Here is a 26,040-nt window from a genome sequence, read left to right on the forward strand (position 1 = left end):
ACCATGCGTGCTCCCCCTAATATTGCCATCCTCCTATCCACTCCAAATGTCCTTATATAATAATGGGGTTGTTCTCCCCTCTTCTTCTTTATTCACAAAGTCAATAAACTTCTTCCAGACCCCCACATGGCAGTGCTACAGTTCATGCTAATTATGAGTTCCCCTTTTACAGTAAGGCTTTTAATAAGGCTTCCCTGAGGGCCTTAAGAATTACCTTGGAAGCAGAATTGGAAATATAATCCTGGCTGATGCTGCTACAGACCCGTTCAGTGCCATGTGTTCTCTGATATTTTGTAAACAGTGGAGCTACTATAGCTTTCTAAGGAAATATAACTACTGTTGCTATTTGCATATAATATTAAAACTCATTCCATCCCCGTCCCCGATTATAGATTGAGAAGTGGCTCTCTACTTTTGTAGCAGTCCACCATCTTGGCAACTCCCTAGAACAGAGAAGCATGGGATTCATGACCCTGTGATTCCATTGCCACGCTAATGCTGGGGCAAGAGAAAACTTGAATTGGGAGATGAGAAAGGGGTGCTTAATTTTTTGCCCACCCTCCACTTTTTCCTTGCATGTGTCACCATGCAAGGCAGTTTCATATAGTGTGTGCCACCACCAGCCAGGCCCTGAAAGCTGAAGTGGAAGCAATTAAGTTCACTTGTTACCTTCTTCTCACCTGCGCTTAGTGGCACCTGCATTCTTAAAATGTGATTTGGTTTCCTTTATTGAGGTGTCTCTGTAATTCCAGTGTAGTTTAGGATAGGGATGTTTGAATCAGCTAAATATGAGCTTGTCGTAGTTCTGCAATTTCCACCCCAAATCTCGTTCTGACTAAGACATGTATAAGATAGCGAGCCTTTTCCCCCTCACTTGGAACTTCCTACATATTTCTGTGCACTGTTTTCTAAGCCTACACGTGTTTGGTGTGCATTTTTATAAAGTATAGATTTTTTTCTCTCAAGTGCATTCGGGCACACTTTTCAAATATACGCATTTTTAATGTGCTTTCCCCAAATGTATGTATCTTTAAAACATATTTTGGGTAGCAGTGGTGGTGCATGAATTGCATGGCACGCTTGTAAATGTGCAGATTTCTGATTGCATTTGGTTCTGGGAAGTACAAATTGAATAATCATGTATAATTTTATGAAACCAACAAATTGTTTTTACATCCCTAGTATTGGGTCATTATGTTATATGGAAAGTGATAGTAGTTCCCCCTCTGAGGATCAAACTACGCATTATATTAATTATGTAACATGCAGCTGGCCCTCTCTGTTACTGCTTTCAGAGTAAGTGCGTGCAGCCCTGATATGGATTGGGACTGTTGCACACTCAACTGCTTGCTTCTGGAACTGCCTCCACCCCCAGCACATGCACACAGGGATTAAAAAAAAAGGGGGGATCCACATTGGCCTCAATGGAGGTTTTATATATGTATGTACACACACACACCCTTTTGGGAAGCGAATATCTGATGGGGAAAACTTTAAACCTCGCATTCTGCTGTGCAGTGGTCCCAATCCAGAGTGGGGCCATACTGACTTACTCTAGAGTGAGTAACACAGAAAGGGGGTCCCCTTCCTGCTATGTAATTAACATAATGAGTAGTTGACCCTAAATCTAGTTAAATGCCTTGCCCCTTTTTTCCCTCCTAATCTAGAACACTGCCATGTTTTAACCTGTGATTAGCTGCCCTCTGACAGTATTGCTTCCTGTATAAATAAAGGCACCAGCTATTCATCTGTAGATGTGGACAGTTGCCAGTATTTCTCCACTATGCCAAGAAGGAGGGGAAAGGGTGTTCCCAGTAGCACTGACAGCCCTAACATCTACAAAAGTAATGAAAGGAACACAGCTGTGGGAAAAGGAATGGGGAGGAGAAGGAGGGGGCTATTATTCCCCATTGCCAAATGTCATTGTACTTTAACACACCAGTTGTAACATCTGGGTAACTTGAAAAGGTTACTATTTTTATTTTTGGTTTCTCTTTAAAGTCTTTTCAAAGTTAAAAAAGAAATCCTATGAAGTTACATGGGAACTGAGGTTATGTGTGGTTATAGAGGTGTAGATTTAAAAGTATGGAATACACAAATTATACACAAAATAAGTGATAATCTCTTAATAGAATAATTACATATGATTTTAAATAATTCATGTTCTACACAGGCCCCTTAAAAACATCTTATGCTTCTGGCAAACTCAGACTCCACAGGCCCACAAATGTTAGTTCAGGAAAAAGATGTTTCTGATAGAGATATCCTACCAGCCTTCACTAACCAGGTGCTGCCCAGATGTGTCCTAGGCCCTTATATCTCATCACAAATACATTAATAAAATACACAAGAATGTTAATAAAAGTTCTATTTTACAAAACAAGCATTATGGTTTAAAAAAACCAATTAAGGCAGGAATCCTGTGCTCAGTTCCCTGCGAGTAAACTTCATTGCACTCAAGAGGACAGAGCCAACCGTACCATTAGGCAGTATGAGGCATTCACCTCAGGCAGCAGAATTGGGGTGTCATGAGAGGGCAGCACATCTTTAGTTATTTTATTTGTTGTTGTAGTTATTGTATTATTGTATTTTTACTATGAGGGATGAGCAAAGGAGCATGTGGGATTTTCAGCCTCATGTGCCCAAATAACTTACCTGGTTTTGGGTACAATGCACCTTGACTTGGATAGGTGAGCGCCATTTCTTGCTCTGCCTCAGGTAGCAAAATGTTTTGGGCCAGCCTACTTCTAAGGAAGACATTTGGAGGATTGCACTCCAAATGTCCCAATAAAATATAATGGGATCTGGGTAAAATATATATTTAGTTATCACATGCTCAATGAAAAATATTTGATCTTTGTTTGTTTCTCGAAGACCACAACTGAACAGGGCTGCTGCACTACACTTGGGAAGAAGAACTGCTCTGTAGTGAAACCATAAAGTAGAAATGGGCACCATTACATTAGATATTTCTCAAGATAGCATCTAGTTGATATTAGCATTTGCCAGCTGTGGTTTTTATGGCTAATCGAGCAAAGTGACCAATAGCTTTAATTTAAAATTTGCTGAATTCTGCACAATTTGCTGTTAGCAGAATGATAAATGTGTCATATTTTGACAAAAATACCACGCTTTAAAGTGGAACACTTTACGTTATCTTGGCAACATTCAACACATTAGGTGGGCAAATGAAGAACACTGCCTTTCCACTTCGCATTTATGACAGAAAAAATTAATACATCTAATTTCTCCAACAAATAAGTGTTGAAATAAGATACTGGTGGGGTGAAGGGTGAAAACAACAACAACCAGGAGGGAGGCTTATCTAGAAAGGCACTTGAACTGCTTTCAAGAAGGCAAAAGCTCTTTTCATGTAACCAAACAGTGGATACTGAACATGTGTGTGGAAAGAGGAGAAGCAGGATCATGACAGAGGACCATGCTCCTGATCTCCATGCATTTGTCAGCTTTTCTCCGCAGAACCTATGCACATCTGTGTTCAGTCCCTATCCTTTGTTTGTTCACATGAACCTGACTAGTCACCAATGAGGGAAAATAACTTTTAACATATTCAGGGCACTTCCATTGGTTCTGAGAGATGTCTGACCTGGCCATGGTGACACATGCCTTAGTTACATCCTGTTTGGATTACTGTAACGCGCTCTACGTGGGGCTGCCTTTGAAGAGTGTTTGGAAACTTCAGCCGGTTCAAAGAGCTGCAGCCAGATTGTTGACCGGGGCTGGTTACAGGGAGCATACAACACCCCTGTTACAACAGCTCCACTGGCTTCCGGTCTGTTTCCGGGCACAGTTCAAAGTGCTGGTTATGACCTATAAAGCCCTATGTGCCTTGGGTCCAGGTTATATGAAAGACCATAGTCTCCCTTATGAGCCTGCCCATGCCCTGAGTTTTTTAGGGGAAGCCCTTCTTTCTCTCTGTCCCGTCACCATCCCAGGTACACCTGGTGGGGAAACTGGAGAAGGCTCTGGAGCTCCCTTCCCAGGGAGGCTGGACTGGCTCCCGCTTTGCTACACTTTTGGAGGCAGGCAAAAATGTTTTTGTTCCGACAAGCCTTTGGGTAATAATCTGGACCTTGTCAATGGGCTGGACTTTTTTATTTGACATTTGTCTTTTAATCTTTTAAATATTATAATATTATAGATTATTTAATTATATTTTTAACTTCTGTATATTTCTATATGTTTTAATTGTATAAGTTTTAATTTTGTTAAGCCGCCTTGAGTTGGGAAACATCATCATCATCATCATCATCATCATCATCATCATCATCATCATAGTCTATACTGCCCCGTAGCCAAAGCTCACTGGGTGTTTTACAAAAGATTAATTCTTACTTTATATGACCCATGTTTAAGTCTTGGCATAAATTGTCCAGAGGTAGTCCATTTGTCTCCTCATCAAACTTCTGTAAGAGATTGCAGAAGACAAGCATCTGAGGATATGAGTAGATTATTTTTTTAAACAAAGGAGAAGTTCCATTTTTCTCCAGAATTGTCAATCCAGCAGGATTGCTTCTCATGTTTCTGTTCCTCTGACAGAATGAGTAGGGATTTTTAATATTATTTTCAGAAGCAATATCATTTTACATAATATTTTATTAAGTGGTTTTCTTTTAAAACTGTTTCTGAAGAGGTGGGAGGGAATGGCAGATGAGAATAGATCAAAGAATAAACCATAGGCATAGTTTTCTGACACTGTCTTGGAAAGTATGGCCAATATTTGCCGCAAAATAAGATACTTTAGTTCTATAAGTGTGGTTTATCCCTAACATCACTAATCTTTAAAGCTGCATCTCTCAGCATTTGAAAAATTGCAAATGTTTTCTCAATCATATTTGAGAAGCTGCCACGAGAGGGCAGAAGCTGAATGGGATCTGTAGTTCAGCTAATTCATAAGACTACTTTAAATGAAGGCTAGCACCAAATGTGTCAAAGGAGCACCCGTATATCTCGGTGAATAAATATTTTCTGTTCTCACCCTAGCTATATATAATATATAAAAGAATTACCATGTTCAGTGATAAGGTTTTAAAATATTTAAATTAAAATGTTCTGGTTCACCACAACCCATTGCTACCACTATTATTTTTGTTGTTGTCTCATATGAATTCCAGCACATAGGGAAAAAAGGTGGATTATGGTTGTTCTTCAAAAAGAGCACTGTGTAATACATTATGCCTGTTTAGGAGCAACGGTTGTTTTGGCTTGCCTGTATCATATTTTACACACCACACCTTCCTCCCATCTGAGGTTCATAGGAAATGGATTTTTATTACCTTTTTTTTTTTTTTTTTGAATAAGATTACTTGTGTGCAAGATTGAAGCAGGCAGACTGTGGTGTGGTTTACCATAATTTTGGTGATCAAATTCCATATGCCCACTCTGTGTTATTTGCCCAACAGTTCAAAGAACTGATTCTCTGTATGCACCACTTTATCTGGCTGCTTCATTCTTGCCCCCATTTAGGAATGCACACTTCTAATTATGTCTTGATCTTTTCCCACTTTATTTGTCCCAGTGTTGTACATTAGAAACATCACTGCTGCTTATGCTAGGTTAGGTTCTTTGCTTTTGCTGCTACCATATTTCTTCGATTGTAAGACTCCATCAATTGTAAGACGCACACTAATTTCAGTACCACCAACAGGGGGGAAACCCTAAGACACACCCGCGATTCTAAGATGCACCCCATTTTTAGAGATGTTTATATGGGGGGGAAAAGTGTGTCTTAGAATCGAGGAAATAGGGTATATGCTTATATAAGAGCCAGTGTAGTAGCATAGTGGATAGGATTATGGCCCCCCACATCCAAACCCCTGCTTGTCCAAAGTCAGATACTGGGTTTTGCCCAGCCCTAACCTATCTCATAGGCTTGCTGTGATAAAGTGCACTAATAAGAGTGGTAACCTTTGGGGTGGCTGGAACAGTATGTATGAATATCCCAAGTCTAGCTCTCTCTAACCGCCTCCCTTAAAAACTCCTTGCAAATGGTTTGTTTTGGTTTCCTGAAAGCCAAAGGATTTCCTAATGATTAGCTGCTGGTGGGAATGTTTTACTGAAATACATTTTTAAAAAAAAATCTGAGGAAGGCATTAATAATCCTATTCTAAACTCAATTCAAGGTCTGTAGGAAGCTTGGGGGTAGCTGGGGTGCATGTGTTAATGCCAGCAGGTAACATAATATTGGAGTCCAGCAGTGACCTGAATATGGACTCAAGAGAGTGAAGAAACAATGGTGCCAATAGAGGAGGCCCTAGGCCAAGCCCCATTGCAGAACCAGAAACCCCCAAGCCCGAGACGCAAGAGACACCCAAGCCTGGACCAATATCTGTGGACCCTGAGCCCAGCTCCTGCACTGGCCCAGCACACCCTTCTCCAAGAGCTCCACATTTCACGAAGCCAATGCCTCAATGCTGGCGCAAACTCTTGGAGAGACGGAAGAGATTAATGAGGATGGTAAATTGATAACAAACAACAAAGAAAAGGCCGAAATGTTGAATTCCTACTTTGGCTCAGTTTTCTCCCAAAAGCGGGTCTATGACCCCCCTGGCAAAAGTGAAGTGCAAGCTGAAGGGGAAGGATTGCAGTAGGAGATTGATAAACAAATGGTCAAGGAACACCTAATTTCTTTGAACGAGTTCAAATCTCCAGGGCCCAATGAACTGCATCCTAGAGTAATAAAGGAAGTGGCAGAAGAACTCTCAGAACCACTGTCTATTATCTTTGCAGAATCATGGAAGACGGGTGAAGTGCTGGACAACTGGGAGGATGGATGGGAAAACTATCTGGGCCCCAAAGTTCTTGAGTTTCCTTCCCAAAGCTTCAAAGTCTGACAGGATTTCTTCGTAGCTCCACTTGGCAGTATCATTTGTTCCCACATGGGTGAGAAGAAAAGGATGTGTGTTAGTTGGCTTTATGAGCTTTGCCAAGCCTTCAATCACGTCTTGGATCTGTTGTCCCGGGAGACTGCATACCTGGCGAGTTCATGGGTCTTGGCGACATACTTGAGTTTCAATCCCATGCAGCAGGGCGTCTCCCACAACGACTACTCATCTCTTCTTGTTGTAGACCTTGTATTGTTGCCTCTGCTCGACTGACCTGCCTCTTGCTCAGTGCTGCATGGGGTCCCCTGTAATTCTTCCTCTGCAGAATATCCTCCAGTCTCATCTTCCAGTACCTGAAAGCAGTTACATAGCTCTAGTGGTTCCACTGGTGCAGAGTGTCTTCTAGTTCTTCTGCTCCTGTCACCCTTTTCCAGGGAGTTTCCTCTTCATTGGCTTTCCTCACTTCAGCATTCCCAACTCCTGCTTCAACTTGCTATTGCTCTTCCACCTCCTGTGCTTCTCTCTGCTGTTGAAGTTCCACCATTCTGTCTAAGAACTCTTCGTCTTCTCTTGTTCCTTGGAGGGTGGACACTCATCACTCAAGTACACTCACTACTTCTTCCAATAGTGCAACCAGCTTGCAGTAGTTGCAGGTGTATTCCATGTTGATCTCAGGCAGGAACACAAACATTGCAGATCACCACCACTGGAGAATCCTTTCTGTCCATAGTCCCTTTTTGTTTCTGCCCTTCTGACTGTACTGGAATAGCCTGTGCTTTGTCCTGCCCTCGCTGAAGGTTAACTACAGAGTCCCGTACTATATGGGTGTGTCTTACAAGAACAATTTTTGTTGTTGTTAGGGTCCTCCCCTGCTGAACTTCTGTTTGGTCTCCCTGTTCACTCACTCCCTGGGATCTGGCTTCCTTATGTAGTTTGTAGTCCAGCTGGGGCAGCTCCTCTTCTCTGCTCAGCTAGGAGTCAGGAAACAGAATGAGACTCCCTGCCCACTCAGCAATCAGGCCACACCCCTTCAGGCCCAGCAGCAGCTCTCAGGACACACCCCTTGGTCCTGAAAATACAGAATACATGGGTGTGTCAGCAAATCAGATCCTTATGTTACCAGTTCATGCACATATCTATTAAAAGGTAAGATCTGAATGGAAATATCTGAGATACTGAAACAATAAATTATTCATAATTAGATTTCCTGAATTCTCCTGAATAGAATTTTCTATACAAGAGTGAGGTTATAGATCTGTGGGACTGGAGTCCTATGCGAACTTACCTGAGAGTAAGTCCAATTGACTTCAGTTGGATTTACTTTCAAACAAGAATTCATACTATGGCATTGTACCATTAGATATTACTTTAAACCCATTTTTTAAAAAAGCTTTGAATTTGATTTCATACAAAACAAGTTTATAACTATGCTAACTGATCAAGTGTAGTAGTTTTATTATAGGCAGTGTAAATAAAGCAGAGGACATTTGAAACAGAAAATTATAAGTAAAAATGACTCCGATTATGTTGTTAGAAACTGTTATGCATAATGAATATCAGTTCCTTCTCTATTCATACTCAAATAAACATCCTGAAACTTTTTTAAGTCTATGAATGTTTTTTAAGTCTATGAACTAATTACTTCAGTGACCTATTACATGCGTCTTAACCATTTATTTTAATTATCCTCAAAGTGCCCTTGACTCACCATATCAAGAGGTTTTAGAGTTTGAAAGCACAATGCCTCATCAAAAATAGAAATTAATTGACAAATGTGAACCCTGTGTGCCGTCCTGATGCATAAATATTCAGAAGAGCAACCTGTAAAATCAGAGTCAGCAGAAATGTTTGCAGTGCTGTGCTTTTCACTAAAAGATTACCTTTCTAGGCTGGGGAAAAAGTGCAGTTTAACATGGAGAAAAGATGATAAAAAGCCTTTTGCAGAGAAAATATAGTGAAGATGGCAAATTAATACTCTCCTCAACATGCATTGAAATGTGGTTGAGCCAGATCTATTCGGTGGGTGCCCAGCAGCAATCAACCACTCTATCTTATTTTAACACTAGAGTAGTCATAACCCCTGTTTGATTTATGGGCACTTTTCACACACTGATTGAGATGCTGGGCTATAGTTAGCCTTTGGCTGCCCCTTTCTGTAGCCAACATGACATGGCTGCCCCAGGCCACTAACTCTTCACTCAATTACTTGTTGTTGCTCTTATTCCACACCCTCTCTTCTGGGATCAGTTGTTCAATTATTTTGCCTACGTTTTCAGCTCTGGTCTTTCCGTTATCAGGTGCAGGGAAGCTGTGCAAAATCTTAGGCTGCAAGTCCTATACTAAGCTTCATTAAAATTCCTTTCGGCCCACTGGCATACCATTAAAGCATATGCACACTGCATAAAATTTTGTTTGAAACACATGGGCTCTGCCTGAATAAGTGGAAAATCTTTATTGGTACTTGTGAAGTCATTACTGATAATGCTGTTGTTTAACAGGAAGGTGATAGATGCTTCACTCCAGCAGACGTTGGATGAAGTCCCAAAGAAATTGGTACTATCCTATCTTTTCTGCTGTATGCTGACCCTGCTAGTCTGTCAGCAGAAGCACTGAGCTATATCCTTTTTCCTAGCACCGGATTGGCATGATTCCTGATTCCTCTGTGGATTGCAAAACACTATAGCTAGATATGCCACAGATACCCTCCATGTCTTGTTTGAGTGGAAGATGAATTTGGCTGCATTCCTACATAACGATAAGCCATGGATTATGATAACCATGCTTTGTTGGTTTAGCCATGAATTGTCTTGCAGACGAGTAAACAAACTGCAGCATGTTTTTGCTACTTCACCCCCACCCATTTTGCCAGCCTTCAGAACAGTTTCATTTACAGGTTGCTGTTGCGGAGCACTTCTGTTTCAGGTTAGACAGCAGTGCAGACAAGCCACGGTTTTGGGTTCAGACATCACGACAAGCCATGATTTAAACAAGCCAGACTTTGTAAGCCATCAACATACCATATGTTCTGTTAGTAATTTGTAGCTGGCTGGGGATGAGTTCAGACACAAAAATAACCCAGCTTTCAACAAATGACACCATGGCTTAGCACGATGTATGAACCAGGTCATTTATTTCTATGCCACCACTTTGAATTTTTCCTGATCATAAATAGTTAATACAAGCGCATAAAATATTGCTGTGTGGAGTGCAGGGTTCCAGCCAGTCAGCTGTGCCCTCTTCTAGGATATCCCATTCCTTTCTTCTCTATTTTTGGTTTCCCCCCTGCCCCAGTCAGCCTGTATTCTGTGGCCTCTGGGCATGCTCTATCCTCATTAAGCTATGTTTATTTCCTACCTCGCAATTAGGTCCCCCCCCCCAAAGTTTTGTTGTACACAAAACCCTGAGCCTGCTGACACCCCTCTTTTTTGTGTGCATGGTGCCATTTTGGCTACAGTCAGAGAAGAGTTTGCTATTAATATATAGGATTTTAATCTTTTAATTCCCATATTTTTCCTTCTGCAGTGATGCTTGTTATATAGAGAGGTGTAAAAAAATTTCCATGGTGTGGAGAAAGTGGATAGGGAGACATTTTTGTTCCTCCCAAAATATTTGAACCTGAGGTCATCCCATGAAACTGATTGATGGGAGATTCAGAACAGATAAAAGGAAGGACTTCTTCATACAGCGCATAGTTAAACTATGGAATTCAGTACCACAAGATGTAGAGATGGCCACCAATTTGGATGGCTTTAAAACGGGATTGGACAAATTCCTGGAGGAGAAGGCTATCAATGGCTGCTAGCCCTGATGGTTATGTGCTAACTCCAGTATTCGATGCAGTATGCGTATTTATACCGGTTGCTAGAGAATATGACCAGGAGGGTGCTGTTGCTCTCATTTCCTACTTTGGGTTTCCTGTTGTCACCTGGTTGGTCACCGTGTGAACAGAATCATAGAATCATAGAATAGTAGAGTTGGAAGCGGCCTATAAGGCCATCGAGTCCAACCCCCTGTTCAGTGCAGGAATGTTGGACTAGATGGACCCTTGTTGGTCTGATCTAGCACATCTCTCTTTATGTTCTTATGCTTCCAGACCATGCAGATTGAGAAATGGCAGGGGCTAACATTTCTGTTTACCTGTATAAACCGAAATGCTGTCTGAGCCACAATAGGAGGTGAAAGTATAAAGCATTGTATTAAGGAGAAATTCTGTACGAAACCCTTCTACTTTGCTCTTGAAAACTGCATTCAGTGTATCAGCGATAGAACGCCTATGTAGAGGCAAGGAGTGAATGCTGTGTTCTAAACATGTCTGGTTTATTGGTGTGATTTAGTGCTTACATAAAACAGGACTTTTTCACAAAATATATTGAGCACATCTTATCCATGATACAGATGGCTTAGCATTATTCAGACTTCAGCTACAAGGAAATTAGTCTAAATTCCTAGTTCAGTGGACCGATTTAAATATGAACACCCTGAGCAGCATGCCCCTGATATTGCCATGCTAGTACTGACTCAGAATTTTAATGCACAGGAAGCTCAGTGAAATGCCTCAAAGCCCTTGGTGGTCAGCTTGCTTCCAAATGGCCAAGTACCAGTATAATGAAGCCCACCCATTGACTGGAATTGTTCCCAACATGTTCAACTTACAAGCTAGAGAATGTAATGAGTATGGAGAACTAGCATCCCTTGTCTTTATGGGCAGCCTCTCTCCAGTAGGATCATTTTTACCCAGCAGATTGCCTGCACATCATTTGGCATTTCTCACAAGGAAAACATAATGTAGCTTTTTAAAAATGAACAAAAATGTGAACAGATGTGATCTATAGCTTGCCATCACTTATAGGTGCATTCATTGTGCTAAGGAGAATAATTACTGTTATCTTTCAGCACCTCTCATTGCAATGACCAGGATAATATGTGGATCTGTGAGAGACTATTGGGAATAGAATCTAGATACCTTTATTTCCAGCTGTGGCATTGGCCTCATCCATCAAACTTCATCCCAGAGTAGGATATTTCTCTGTGTCTCTCTGTCTCTGTCTCTGTCTCTGTCTCTGTCTCTCTCTCTCTCACACACACACACACACACACACACACACACAGAGTGTCCTAGTTCAGACAACACGCTAAACCATACTTATGGTTTAGTGTGTTGTCTGAACCAGGCCTATATTAATCTAAGACTAACCTCTTTTATATCTCCACCACACATCCAGATTTTCTGATTGCATGCTCAAAATTAAGTAACAAAGGTTATTTATCCTTTAACAGCTTGTGATAAAATGTACTTCACCCCACAAGCAGGTGTCAAGTGTAGGCATGGCCAAGTGTCTGCTGAGAGCCCACACCCCAGCAAAGGCTTGCTGACAAGAGCCTTCCAGTGTCGCTCTTCACCACTGCAACCTGCTTGTTCACCTCTCTCTCCTTCTGACATGGTGGGAGCAGTGGGTGCCACTGCCTACTTGCTCACTGACTCATTGCCTGTCAAGCAAGCAAGTGGTAGCAATGAGAAGAAATAGGAGGAGGAGCACCAGCAATGGCTACAGGCAATGATGGTGAGAAGGTATATTCACTGAGGGAGGGGGCTAATTCAGGGTGTCTTTCCCAAGCCCCCTAAAAAATCCCAGGGCCGGCATTGCCCACAAGTCTTCCCACCCCCCTCTTGATAATACTGTCTAGCAGTTTTCTAGAAGCTACCGCCAAATAAAATCCACACCACACATAATATCATTGAATGTAGGGGAAGATGTTTCGAACAATTACCAGCCTTTAACCGTGCTGGTCGTGAGCACAACAAAGTCATTAAGGCCAAAGGCTATGAAAGGGCGAAGTAATCCTGCTTGTGTTACTTTGTGGGCACACCCCTCTTTTCTATCAAATGTAATAATGTTGAGTTATATCATTTTTTATTAATGTGATGAACAAAGGAAAGAAATGCAAAGCGATATATTCTGGTTGCAGAAAGTCACTCTGCACTTGTTCAATTGCACCAAGGGCAAGACAGTGCGAAGTTGCACTTCCATTACCAATTTCAAACTCTGTTTCAAGATGCAGTCAGCTACGTGGTTTCTAAGAGTTCATCGAACGAGCATTTTGGCGCACACTCGCTACTGCCCACTTACGGATGTTTGCGCGTCCTTTAGATGACTATGTCCGCCTCCCGCTCCTTCTTCCATTGCAAAATAGACCCCTTTTAAGCCATCCTTTTTTAAAAAACCGGAATGTGCTGCCATTTCCTGCTGTGTGCAGGAAAAGTGCTGCGATAAAAACAGCCCCTGAATGCGCCGCATGGTCTTTGCTGCTTCCTCTTTCTATCCCCATGTAAAGAGATTGTCGCTATTGTGAGACAGCAGCAGGAGGCCATAGCGGTGGCAGGGAAAAGTGAAAATCCACCTGTCTGATGAGTGCAATATTGTGCCTGATTACTTGGAAGTAACTTTCATTGTGTCCAGTGGGATTTCCCTAGTAAGTGTGTTCCAGATGGCAGCACATTTATACCCTGACACATCTCCCGCATCCTATGTGGCTCCTAAATTGCCATGCAGTCAAGTGGGGAGGGGGAAGGATCTTGGTTTCTAGTCCCACCTTATAACCAACATGAAATCTCCTACATAGGTAAGCACACTACGCCGTCCTACCCCCACACTCCAGGCAAACCAGAATCCTGCATGTCATTAGTGGTATCAGTCACTAGCACTCCTCTTCCAAGTAATAATGTCTATTAATATTTTCATTACAAACTCAGCAGGAAGGAAAAGAGATTTGAGCCACTATCTTTTGCTGCATGAATGTCTGGTCCCTATCAATCATACAGCTATTAATTGCTGAGTAAATTTGAGATAAGACGTTAGGTGTTTTTAAAACACATGTGCAGACACATATCCATTATAAATGATTGGGTTTGCAGTTTTAGTAGTCCGGTCAAGCAGGCGAGATATTAATAATCAATATTGGCAAAGGGGGAAGGTCTAGAACACAAAATAAAAAGTTCTTAAAGGGTTGTTCGTTTTTTGGTAATATGCTCAGGTTTATAGTTTGAAGAGATTTTGGCAGCTGTGGAATAGCCACCAACAAGGCTTCTCTGGGGTTTGGATGGGATTGCTAAGGGGTATCCCTCAAGTGTGATGGATCACAGAGGAGGATGCAGTCCTTTAGGTATGTTGGGCCTTCCTGCACTGCATAAACCATATGTACCTGCCCAGACTCTAAGATCATTGGAATGCTGTGAGTCAGGTGGCTATTAAGGAGAGGGCCTTTTCAGTGGTAACACTACTACAGACCGGTGGCTCCAGTTTTGGTGGGGCTCTGAATCCATTTTGGATTTTAGTCAGAACTAGTTAGAATTCTAAACGAGGTGCATAACCCTATCTCCAAAATAGGTACAATACCTTGGATAGTTCCTTCAGAGTTCTGTCTGGTTCTAATCAACCCAGAATGCATTCAGAGCCCTCCCGAAATTAGAGCCACCAACCTCCATTAGGTGGCATTGCAGTTGTGGATTGTCCTCCTCAGAGATTCTTGCCTGGTGCCTGTGTTGTGGTCTTTTCGATGCCAGGCAAAGACCTTATTTCCTCAGGCTTTTTAGTTCTTCAGTTTTAAAAATTGTGTTAGTGTGTTTTAAGATCTTCCCACTGTGGCTGGCTTTTCTCTTGGCTTTTACTTTGGTTTTATTCTGTTTTAAACTTATTGTTTTTGTATTATGTGTTACTGTTTTATTGTATTCTATAATTTTAAGTTTTGTTTTGTGAATCACCCAGAGAGCTTCAGATAACAGGCAGAATAGAAATGCAATAAATAAACAAATAAAAATAATAAGAGACAAAATGGGAAAAGTGGATAGTATTTTTTAAAAACTATTTTAATGTGTTTTTATTTTATTTTATCTTGTACACTGCTCCAAAATTTTGAATGGGGAGTGGTATAAAGATATTGTAAATAAATAAATGTTTGAAATGAAACAAAGGGTAAAAAGATTGCTAACTTACTCTAAACTTTTGGAGGTAAGATACACACGGGTCATCTGGGAAATTTCAGCACACACAGCAGCTTCAAATGGTCAGAGAAGATAACGAATATGTCAAAAGAATGAAGAAGCATATTGCGTTGTTACTATGTTTTTGGTCAGGGTGGCAGGGGTGACTGACCAAACTGCTCTACCAATCAGATGAAACGTATGTAAGCAGGAAGACTTGGGGGGGGAGGGCTTTTGGGGTGTAGGAGATAGGCTAAAGAAAAGTGCTCATTAAAACAGCTGGCTTGGCTATCTCTGCCAGATTTGATATATTAGAAGGCTTCCTGTTTTGAGGATTTGGATGTCCTGAAAATTCCAAGTGGACTATGGATGCCATCTATCCTGGTCAAAGATTCTTGCATCTTTAAAGAAATAGGCACTGAAGGGCAGCTCAGCATTATAGAATTCTCTCTGCCCTTTAAAAACACATTGCAAAGTAAATAATACTGCATTCAGATAAACCATTCTTCCTAAAAGTAGGTTTCATAAGATAAAATACTTATAAGAAATCTTCCACACTTCAGCGGTGGTTTTAGAACAAACAATTTCAAGCCACCCTGAAATAGCAATTTCAGAATTTTTACTTTCACGCTACATGTCATGTCCAAATTATTAATTTCCGAATGTTCATACTCAGTGCACAATAGCAAGGTTTAGTTACCAAGCAACTCACATATTATTGAGGCAGAGGAATACTTACAAGTGGAGCAAGCAAGCTCCTACATTGGCTATACATTCAGCATATGCTGGCAACCTATCCATACAAGCAGAAATTAGGCAGTGTATCTAATAAAAAGACTCAGTTGAATGAGACGGGGCTTACAGAATAATGGAAAAGCAAGAACCAAGATAAAATAACATTACTTTTGGTACGATATTCTATTTCCCTCATATGGTGCAGGGATGGATATTCATCACTATGCTTCGTTCTGTTGAGCATGGCACATGGGTCAGTTTGGAAGCAGAACTGGGCTTGATACTTGTTCCATTCAGGCTAAGAACCAGATTGAGTAATCAGATCTGTGTCTTTTGTGCCAGGAAAATGTATTTCCTAGCATCAGATAGATAAGGAGTAGAGACAAAGAAGGCTGAAGGAAAAGCTTAGCTATTGATCCTGCCAAAATCAATGTCTGTTGACAGGGATGCCCTCTATTTTAGGTGTGAGGATCAGAAATATCCGGTTCCCACTGTCCTCCATGTCTACATCTTCCCCCCTTCATAAAAATAAACTATTTGGATCTGATAAAAAATGAAACAGAGAAGGGCTCATAACAAAATGATATCAGCTGATGGGCACTGTAGTGCAAGACATCTGGAGGGGTACTAGGTTGGGGAAAGCTGGATCACAGAACTGTTATTTGAGTAGAATTGCAAAAAGTCTGCCGTTCTTTTACTTTTGCTGAATTTGTCACAGAACTGCGGGAAACATTTTCATTGTTTTAAACTTAAGAGCTTCTGCTTGCCTCCTCACACTTGACAGGGACGTTACTTCTTTGGTTCGCCACGCAATTCAGAAATGTCTGTTTCAAATCTAATTCAATAAGGGTGCAGACCTATGCAGTTTAGACAAAAAAAAAGTCTTGCAAATCCTAGCATTCCCCAGCCAGCCATGCTGGAAGTTGCAGGACTTATTTCTGCCTAAACATGCATAGGATTGCACTCTGTACGGTTCATTAGGAACTAACAAACAAGCTAGTTATAAAAGGATGTCTTGCTCTTGTCTGCAATGTTAGCTAGCATTATTTATTTCCTTAAAATATTTCATTTGGTGCTTTTCTTTTCCCAAACCAAAGTGGCAGTCAGACCAGGCCTTTGTAAAATAGGGCAGTAATAAGTGAATGCTGAACAAAAGGAAGCTGGGAAGCAGCTGGCTGGATGTGTTTGGAAAGTTCTTGATGAATGCACAGTACACAGTACACACATTACCATTTTATTTATTCATTTACTGAAATTCATACCCACCAGACAAACCAACAATAGCCTATACTCCCCTACTCATGGGTGTGGGTGCAAGTATCTATTTTGCCTGTGCAATTTGGGTTCAAAACATGTTCATACTATTGCATCATTTTCAGATATCAAACCTGTGGAGGTAAAATTATCCACATCTGCAGGGGAGAGTAAAAGGGGCCATTCTACACACAGACACACACACACAACGTCTCCTGATGCGCTGTAATCCCTGTATTTACACTTTCCTTCCTTTTCTTTTTTAAAAGCTAATCTGTAGTCCTTGTAGAACCTGAGATACTAAATGTGCAGGCACTATTCTATCCAGCTGTTTGAAAGAAATTAGTCATGTCTCACTTTTCAGTGTTTTAGCTAATAAATTAACAGCTTATTATTTTTTTTTAATGCAATACAAACAGTAAATACTTTTCCCATTCATCCCCTCCAGCCCTGTTCTCTCCCATTTATGATCCCTTCTTCATATCTTCCTATAGTCCTTAAAGGTTTCATATATATAAGTAAAACGATTAAGCAACATTGGATAAAGAAATGGGTACATAGAACGAAAAATAAATAAAAGGGTTCAGAGTCATGCAAGTCTCTGCGGTCCTGCAGTGGTTTTGCAGTGGATCACGTTACTCTGCATGTAATTCAAGAAAATTTCCCCATATTAATTGGAATTCGTTTCCTTTTAATAATTTGATGTAATATACCTTTTTCTTGTGTGGCTACGGTCAAAAGATCTTAAATCCAATTGTGTGTATTTGAGAGGGTTTTTTTTGTTTTTGCTTTTGCTTTCCATTCTTATAGAACAATATGCTTAGCCAATAGTTTGGCCTTACTAAACCGTGCAGCATGCCTTCACCATAATCTATCCCACTAAGGCAGGGACTAAGAAATGATGCCATAGACAATGATCAGTATCCCCATTGTCTCTTGACAGACAGAAGTTCTTTATTGTGCCTTAGCAAATTGCTAAGACACTTCCTGGTTCATTTTTAAGCCATTTTTTTCTTGGACTTTCCTGGTGAAATGATTGCTGCTCCATAGAAATGTTTTTAAAAGCTAGGGTTTTAGGGTAGCCCTGATTGGGTTGTAGGCTACCCTAAAACAAAATGTAGCAAAGACAGGAGTTCATGATCTTTCCAACTTGGGTTTTATTTCATACCAAAAAAAAAGTTATCCCCCTCCCCTCACACACACACACCTGAGTTCACAAATGTTTTAAAACTGCGCTGTCAGTGCAGATAAAGTCTATCATTATTATCACCATATTGCAGGGGCGGCTGTGACTGGCAGTGCATGAGTTATGCCTGCTCTGCAAAGTAGTCCAGGGTTGTTATATCCATTTTGCTGGGGAGAAGGGGCAGTTACAGTAATGTATGGCAAACCTGCAGTGTATTCCAGTTTTGTCATCCAGTCTCATGGTGTGTTAGGATTTGTTTTTTTTTTTTTTTTTTAGGAAACTGTAGTGGTGGGGGCTGTGAAATTGATTATAACAGCAATGCCATCAGTTAAGATGTAATAGGGGAAATAAGATGTAGTGGGGGAAATGACGGTTTCTGGCATGGGTGGAAATATGGTGTCTGGACACCAGGGGCTCAACTACACCAAGCAGGATATTCCACTATGAAAGTGGCATGAAAGTGGTATAAAATCCAGGAGCTACACTACTGCTTTATAGTGATATTGAAGTGCACTGACAACTATTGGGGCCCATGACACATACCATATACCACTTTCATACTGCTTTCCATAGTGTTATGTCCTGCTTGATGTAGATGTGTCATGGGCCCCAACAGTTGTCAGTGCACTTCAAAGCAGTAGTGTAAACCCTGCAGTGCACTTCAGTACTGCTATAAAGCAGTAGTGTGGCTCCTGCCTTTTATATACTACTTAGGGTGACCATATGAAAAGAAGGACAGGGCTTCTGTATCTTTAACAGTTGCATAGAAAAGGGAATTTCAGCAGGTATTATTTGTATATATGGAAAACCTGGTGAAATTTCCTCTTCATCACAACAGTTAAAGCTGCAGGTGTCCTGCCCTCTTTTAAATCTGGTCACTCTAGTATAGCTCCTGCAGCTTTAAGTGTTGTGATGAAGAGGAAATTTCACCAGGTTCTCCATATATACAAATGACACCTGCTGAAATTCCCTTTTCTATGCAGCTGTTAAAGATACAGGAGCCCTGTCCTCCTTTTCATATGGTCACCCTAATACTACTTTCATACCACTTTCATAGTGGAATATCCTGCTTGGTGTAGATGAGCCCCAGGACTACTTATTGAGAACGACAGTAGGGTAGACCTGGTACACAAAGTTCTAAGTGGTAGACCTGATGCCCAGTCCTCAGTCACCAAATCTACCAGAAATGATAGCCCTGTTCTCTGACCAGGCAAAAATTATTGCAGATGCCTTTGGGTAAAATGCTATGTGGAAGTGGACAGGGCTATGTGGACAATGCACATATGTGAAATTGTTTAACTTACTGTGTCCACTAGATGTCAGCAAAGAACACGTATGTGCTTCCTGATTTAACTATCACTGTGCCAGGAGTAATACAGTATTTCAGTGTCATGATGTAATGGATGACATGAACAATGGCATGTGTGGGCTATAGAGCCAAATCTTCCTGAATGTGAGAGCATGGTGCCGTCTTCCCCACAGTTCTTCTAAGAAAAGGCTTGAGTCTAGAGCTGCTTATCTTGTAGGTTATGACATCCAGACCATTTTCATGTTTGAGACTTAAAACAGCATTGTTTAAAATTAGTTCCTACCATAACTGTAAAACTTGCATTGGGTGAAATGTTCCTTAGATTTTTCTTCTAAATTCTCTCCCACATTAACAGGATTTTAAACACGACGATACAAGAAACATGAGGAAGGATATGTTGAAGGAATTTGGTGTAAGGCCCCATGAGTACACCAGATACTTTTGTTCTCCAAAATGACTCTGTGGGTTGCTGGTTATTTGCTGTGGAACTTTGACTGCTTGCCACATGCCCCCAAACGGGGAAGGAACAGTTGTCCTGTCAGCTCCTGCAGAGCTAATAGGTTTTGTTTGTTTCTTTCTTCCCACAACAGCAATTCCAATATGCTTTAAGACGTGTCTGTGTTCAGTATCCTTATAACCTCTGACTGTACCTTTTCCCCTACTTCTTATTTTCTAGATAACTGGTGTTATCCTTCTTGCGGTTGGTGTCTGGGGGAAGCTGACTTTAGGCACATATATCTCTCTTATTGCTGAAAACTCCACTAATGCCCCTTATGTTCTCATTGGGACGGGTACCACGATTATTGTCTTCGGATTGTTTGGTTGCTTTGCCACATGTCGCGGTAGCCCATGGATGCTAAAACTGGTGAGTATGTCAAAGAAGTTGGTGCCAGAATGCTGGAAATTGCTAAGGCAGTGGGTTTCTTTGATAAGCTTAAGCAGATGTTAACCAGATTTCAGAGACCCGCATGCAGAGCAAGAGAGTGTATTACCTGGAAAAAGATCCTCAAGGTGATTTATATGAACAATCCCATGACATAGGGTTGAGCTACACACACACCACAAAACATGAAAGAAGCCCTTGTTAAATTGCAGGTCTCTATATGTTCAAAATATAGGAAATAGTTCCATATGCCAATAATGTGCAAAACTGGATGTGTCCTCCTGGCATTTAGTAATTTATTTTCTTACAAATAGGTTCAAATCTCATTTCACAGAAATAAGTTAGAATCAGAGAATTATGGAGGGTAAGGTGGAATTATGTCAGCTACTGTCGCTAAATATCATTCCATCATTAAGATTTCCAAAGTAATTTTGAAATTCAAATGAACTGTCAGTATAAGTGGAAGAAACAACTATGTTGAACAACCACTGTGGTGTTTTGTTTTGTTCTAGAAGACTATCAGCAGTAAATAACACTCAGATTGCAACCCTATGCACATTTACCTAGGAATAAGCCCCCGTGAACTCAGGGGGGCTTACTCCTACACTGACATATATGATTGCACTGTAAAAGTGCCTTGAGCCCCAAGCTATTGGCATGCTTGTGTAAATGAGGTTAATGCAGACTAGTAGAAAGCAGAAGAGACTTTTAAAAATCAAATATACCCTTTTGGTTTTTCATTACAGACACGGGAGAAGGAAAAAGTGTTGTTTATTTTCATGTGCGAAAATAAGATAGACAGTGGTGAGGGGAAAACTACAAGCATACTCAAATTTGTGCCCTTGGGTTGTCAGGGTTGCCTTTGCTAATCCATAAACATTTTGGTTGTGGTCCTGAGGTCCACATGGAAGAAATAAACACGTGCATCCTGGCAGATTTTTGCAGAGTTTTTCCTGGCAGCAGCTCTCAGCTAGCTTCAGCTTCAGCAAGCTGAGAATCAAACAAACCACCAGTTAGCCAGCTGGCAGAGAAAACACTGCAGAAAGCATTGAATTTGCACACATTGCTTCCATGTGGCCCTGGAGATTGCAGCCTTCCTGTGAAAGCAAGTCCCATGGATTCAACTGCAGTTCATTTCCATGCTTGGGATCATGGCCCAATTGTAATTTTAGTCCTTCCTAAATACCTGCCGTTTTGTTTTACATGACTCGGAATAAAAATAAATGTTTATTTCAGGGTTTGTTTGTTTTTTGCACATCAAGTCATGCTTGGTCTTTCTTCTTTAGCTCACTTCTATAAACAAAATATCCCACCTAAGCAATGATGCTAGTAATATCTAAACTGAACCATCCCCTTCTTAGGGTCTTCTTCCTGCCCAAGAGTCGTGCATAGGAAATATCTATTCTAGTGCAGTTGATGAGTAGTGCATGAATGAGTTCACGCAGAAGAGATATTTCAGCCGCGATCCATCTGGACACAAAATTCTCCCAGTTGTTTTGATTTAGTGCCCACTATATCCCAATTCTTTCATTTATTTTAAACTATTGATATCCTGCCTTATAGTTTTAGAGAAATTTATAAGGCAGTCCCCCCCCTGAAATGCCATAAAACATCATTTAAAATCCAATAAACATACAGAGTCAATAAAACACCAGAACATAGCCTAAAACAATAAAGACCATAAAAATTGCATAGCAGTACACTTTCAAGACAGCAACATCTCTAAGGCTCAGGGAAAGTGACAATAGTTCCTTTCTCTTTTTCATGTTTTTCTAAGATAGATATTATTATCCCCCACAACCTTTTTACATGTGGGACAGAACTTACATTTTCTACTTTGTGCAGCTTTTGAACTCCCAGGTGTGATTGTGCTGGGTGGGAGTAAAGCACTCAGCCCTCGCCTGCATAACCCTTCAACTTGCTGACATGGATTAAAATTTCGCATCATTCCAGCTTTTTAGGGCCAGCTCAGATGACCAAAATAAACACCAGCTATGGGGAAATTCTGCTTTAATTTCTGGGACTCACCTGTCTGTTGTCCAAGCTACGATTATATGATCCCCTTGTTAATTTTGGCATTGACCCTTTTCAAGAAGCGCATAACCAAACCATCTACGGAAACTTTTTCATAAAATATAGAGGCAAACAGATACACTATTAGCCAAAACTAAAATAAAGGTAGTTATTAGCTAGATGGCTTTGAACGGGGATTTGGCAGATTCATGGAGGATAAGGCTATCAGTGGCTACTAGACGTGATGGCTCCATACACTACCTGCAGGAGCAGAAGCAACACATTTCTGAATACCAGTTGCTTTGGAGCATGAGTGGGAAAGGGGCTATTACACTCCTGTCCTGCTTGTGGGGTTTTCCTTAGGTTGGCCACCGTGGGGAATAGGATGCTGGACAAAATAACCCTTTATGTCTGATCCAACAGGGATATTTGTACGTAGAGAAATTTACGAGGATAGTTTAAACTATCTTCAAGAGGAGTCCTCTTATGAGTCAATAACTGGTTAAAGAACAGAAAGGAATAAGGGACAGTTCACTCAGTGGAGAGATGTAAACTGGGGTTCCCCCAAGCTTTTGAACTTGTTCATAAATAATCTGGAATTAGGGGTGAGCAGTGAAATGGCCAAGTTTCGTGGGGACACCAAACTATTTAGTGCAGTTAAGATTGCAAAAAGCTCCAGAAGGATCTCTCTCCAAACTGGGAGAATGGGTGTTAAAATGGGAAATACAGTTCAATGAAAAGAAGTGCACAAGGATGCATGAAGGGGCTTAGAAGCTACTGTACCCCTCACAGCATCATGCAAAGAAGCTACTGTGTGCAACTTATTTCCCTGCCCTCACCCCTCCTCCCTCTGCAGTCCCCACACTCAGCAGCAGGTGGCAGCAGTACTGGCGGCCGTGATATAGTGCAAGGACCAAAACAGGCAGAAATGCTCATTTCTGGAAGGGGTGAGACCTGCCCCAGAAGTGCTACATTTCAGCACTTGCACCCAGAAGCACTACATCGCAGCCACCAGTGATATAGGCTGTGCATGCACTGGCGGCAGCGGGCCTGGGTGCACATGGGTGCCATTGGATCCAACCTTCTGGATGTCCTACAAAACCAGTTACTTTTGTAGCATTGACTTTTGTGTGGATCTAGTGTTCACTGCATTCCCGTGTAGTGCTGTAGGGAGTGTAGATGCGGAGGAAGAGGGTGCAGTGGAGAATTAGGGCTGGTATCAGAGGTGTTGTTGGTGTTATTATTCCTGTTTTATATATTTTTAAAAAATCTAGATTGGATGAAAGTCCTCTTCAGTGTGAGAAATCTGTTCTATATACTTCTCTTTCAGTATGCCATGTTCTTGTCTCTGGTCTTCCTGGCTGAGCTAGTGGCTGGCATTTCAGGATTTGTGTTTCGCCATGAGGTGAGTATAAAATATGTGTTGGTAAAGGTGGTGACTGCATGGCTGTCTGAGCAGCTTTTGCAGAAACCTCTTAGGGCACTGGGTATTAATATCTAGGTTGCCGAGTTCAGTAGTTCCATATGCATTCTGGGTGATGCAGCTGTTTTACTTGGCAGCTAGATGCGCAGTCCAAAAACCTGTTATCATTCCAAATGAAAGGATTTAGCTAAAGCCCTCCAGGCTTTTGCTGTTCAGTATTTACTTTTGAGCTAAATTTCTTTATATGTTCATCATGTAAGATCTTCTTTTACCCTGTTACGTATGCTGAAGACTGCAAAATAGCTTAAATTCTTTCCATAAGCGCTGCTCCTTCTGCCAGACAAGCATTTGATTGTATAATGCAGAGAGGATTTCCAAGAATGCAAAGCCAAACTAAATTCGTTGCTTTGCTGCCTTGTAAATCTTATTTATTTCCTGTGCTAAAAAGTAACAGCAAAGCTAGAAAGAGCAAGAGAGAGTAAAAATTGGGTTAGTGAGGCACAATGAAATAAGAAAACAATTTGGGTCTGTAATGCAAGTGTCTCTCGGCCCATTTCAAACGTATTGTGGTATATTTCTCATAAGTATGAATGAAAATTGTCTGACAGAAATATTATTCAGAGGATAGAAGGTTGAAGGGAAAAAAGGCCAGGTTCCTCCCTCCCCGCAAGGCTATTTTAGGTACGCTCAAGTGTTTGGATAAGCTCACTGGAGTTTTTGACTTTATTTTCTTTAAAAGTCAGAGACAAAGCAGAGCCTTGTGCCACATCACAACCTGCTTTGGGAAGATCCCTCAATGTTGTCTGAGCTGAGAGTGGGGATGCAGGTCAAGCAACACAGCACTTCCTTTGGAGTTGTCATGTGGTTTTCTAAATCCTAGCTAAATAGTTGTGTTGAAATTCCAGAGTTAATAAGATTTCATTTGATTTCAAATACATCCCTTTCAGAGCTATAAAATTATTTTGTTGTTGTTGGTTTTTCCCGTGGCATCTGACTGATGGAAGTTTCAACATTAAGAAGGATAGTTCACATTCTTGACAAGTTCAAATCAGAACAAATTATGGGAGATGCTACTCCTGCCTGATACATTAGCTGCCTTACATTGCCTCCTGATACAGACTGCATGATTGCTGTCATTGTGACTACTGGGGAAATGTGGTCACATCCAATAGGCAGGGCCCTTCCTACTCATGGTTGCTCCTGGGCTATTTTGGACGTGTGGGCAAACGTTCATGTTTTCTTCTGAAAATCTCAGTTAAACCCCTCTGCCACCTCAGAGTCCAAACATTTTTCGCTCTCTGATGTGTCAGAACTTTTTGAGCCTAGGGGCATTTCTGACCCCAAAGTACCTTGTGCTGCAATGAAACAGTGACTCTTGTATGGACTGGCATTTCCCTTTTCCTCCATTTTCTGCCTCAAATTTCACTGCCAGCAGGGAGGAGAAGGTCAATTTGAAGGAGAATCCCTCTTAATTTCAAAGATGTTTATTGTTTATGAAAGGGACATCTTAAATTTAGGATTTTACATTCTTTGTGCTTTTTAAAAAATGCACCAAAATTCTTCACCATAATAACTTAAATTTAGGCAGACAAAAGTTGGATTATGAAACCAGTAAAAGTGATGGCAATGGTGCAAAATTTCTCATGTTTGCTTCTTCGCAATTCTTTTTGTCTGCTTTTGCTCATCATGACAAGGGCTAAGGAACGTCGGAGGAGTCAATGTGTGGCCCTCCAGATGCTTTGGCCACAATTCCCATCAGCCCTAACCAGCAGAGCCAGTGGTGAAGGATGCTGGGAGTTGTAGGCAAAAACAACTGGAGAACCACAAGTTGCCCACCCCTGTGTTAAGGAGAAAGTGATGGAACCGCTGCACGGTGCTTTGTAGTTGCTACTAGCAGAAATCTTCTGTCTGGAAATACCCTGAAAATATTCACTTTTCTCTAGCTTCTCGGAATTTCAACAGACATTGCCCATGCATTTTCAAACTTATCTTTGAATCTATAGAAGGGCTGAGAGCTTGCTTTTTTTAAAAAAAAATCTGCCACTCTCACCAAGCTGAATTCTGCCCTTGGTGCAAATTCCACATTTGCGTTGTGTGCTGGCCTGATAACTGTGGGATGGGGATGGGGACGGTGCATTTTCAAGTAAATGGCTCTGTTCCCTGGAAAACCTAGTTAATTCAGAGAAATGAAGTTAGAAACTGCCATTAGGATCGCTGAATAGTCAGTCTGATTCCTTTGTCCCTTTCTTCCATTGCCATATTTCGTTTCTATTTTTCACCTGATGCCTATGACTTCTTGATATTTCTGTCTACATCATGAATGGAAGGTTTAACTTACAGTCCTGGGCAGTAAGTGCCAGCACAAAGAACTACTGAGTGCTCTAAGATAACTTTTGTCATTGCTGAATGTACAT

At 41.1% G+C, this 26,040-nt stretch overlaps 1 protein-coding gene across 1 annotated transcript in view; it reads left to right on the forward strand.

Moving 5' to 3' along the window:
- TSPAN7 (tetraspanin 7) overlaps nt 1-26,040 on the forward strand; it is a 99,787-nt gene that overhangs the window by 56,036 nt on the left and 17,711 nt on the right. Inside the window, exons 2-3 of the mRNA XM_063126520.1 lie at nt 19,984-20,172; nt 23,534-23,608. Of these exons, the coding sequence (XP_062982590.1) occupies nt 19,984-20,172; nt 23,534-23,608 (264 nt within the window). The remainder of the gene's footprint in view (nt 1-19,983; nt 20,173-23,533; nt 23,609-26,040) is intronic.

This window comes from Elgaria multicarinata, chromosome 5 (genome assembly GCF_023053635.1).
Source record: "Elgaria multicarinata webbii isolate HBS135686 ecotype San Diego chromosome 5, rElgMul1.1.pri, whole genome shotgun sequence".
NCBI lineage: Eukaryota > Metazoa > Chordata > Lepidosauria > Squamata > Anguidae > Elgaria > Elgaria multicarinata.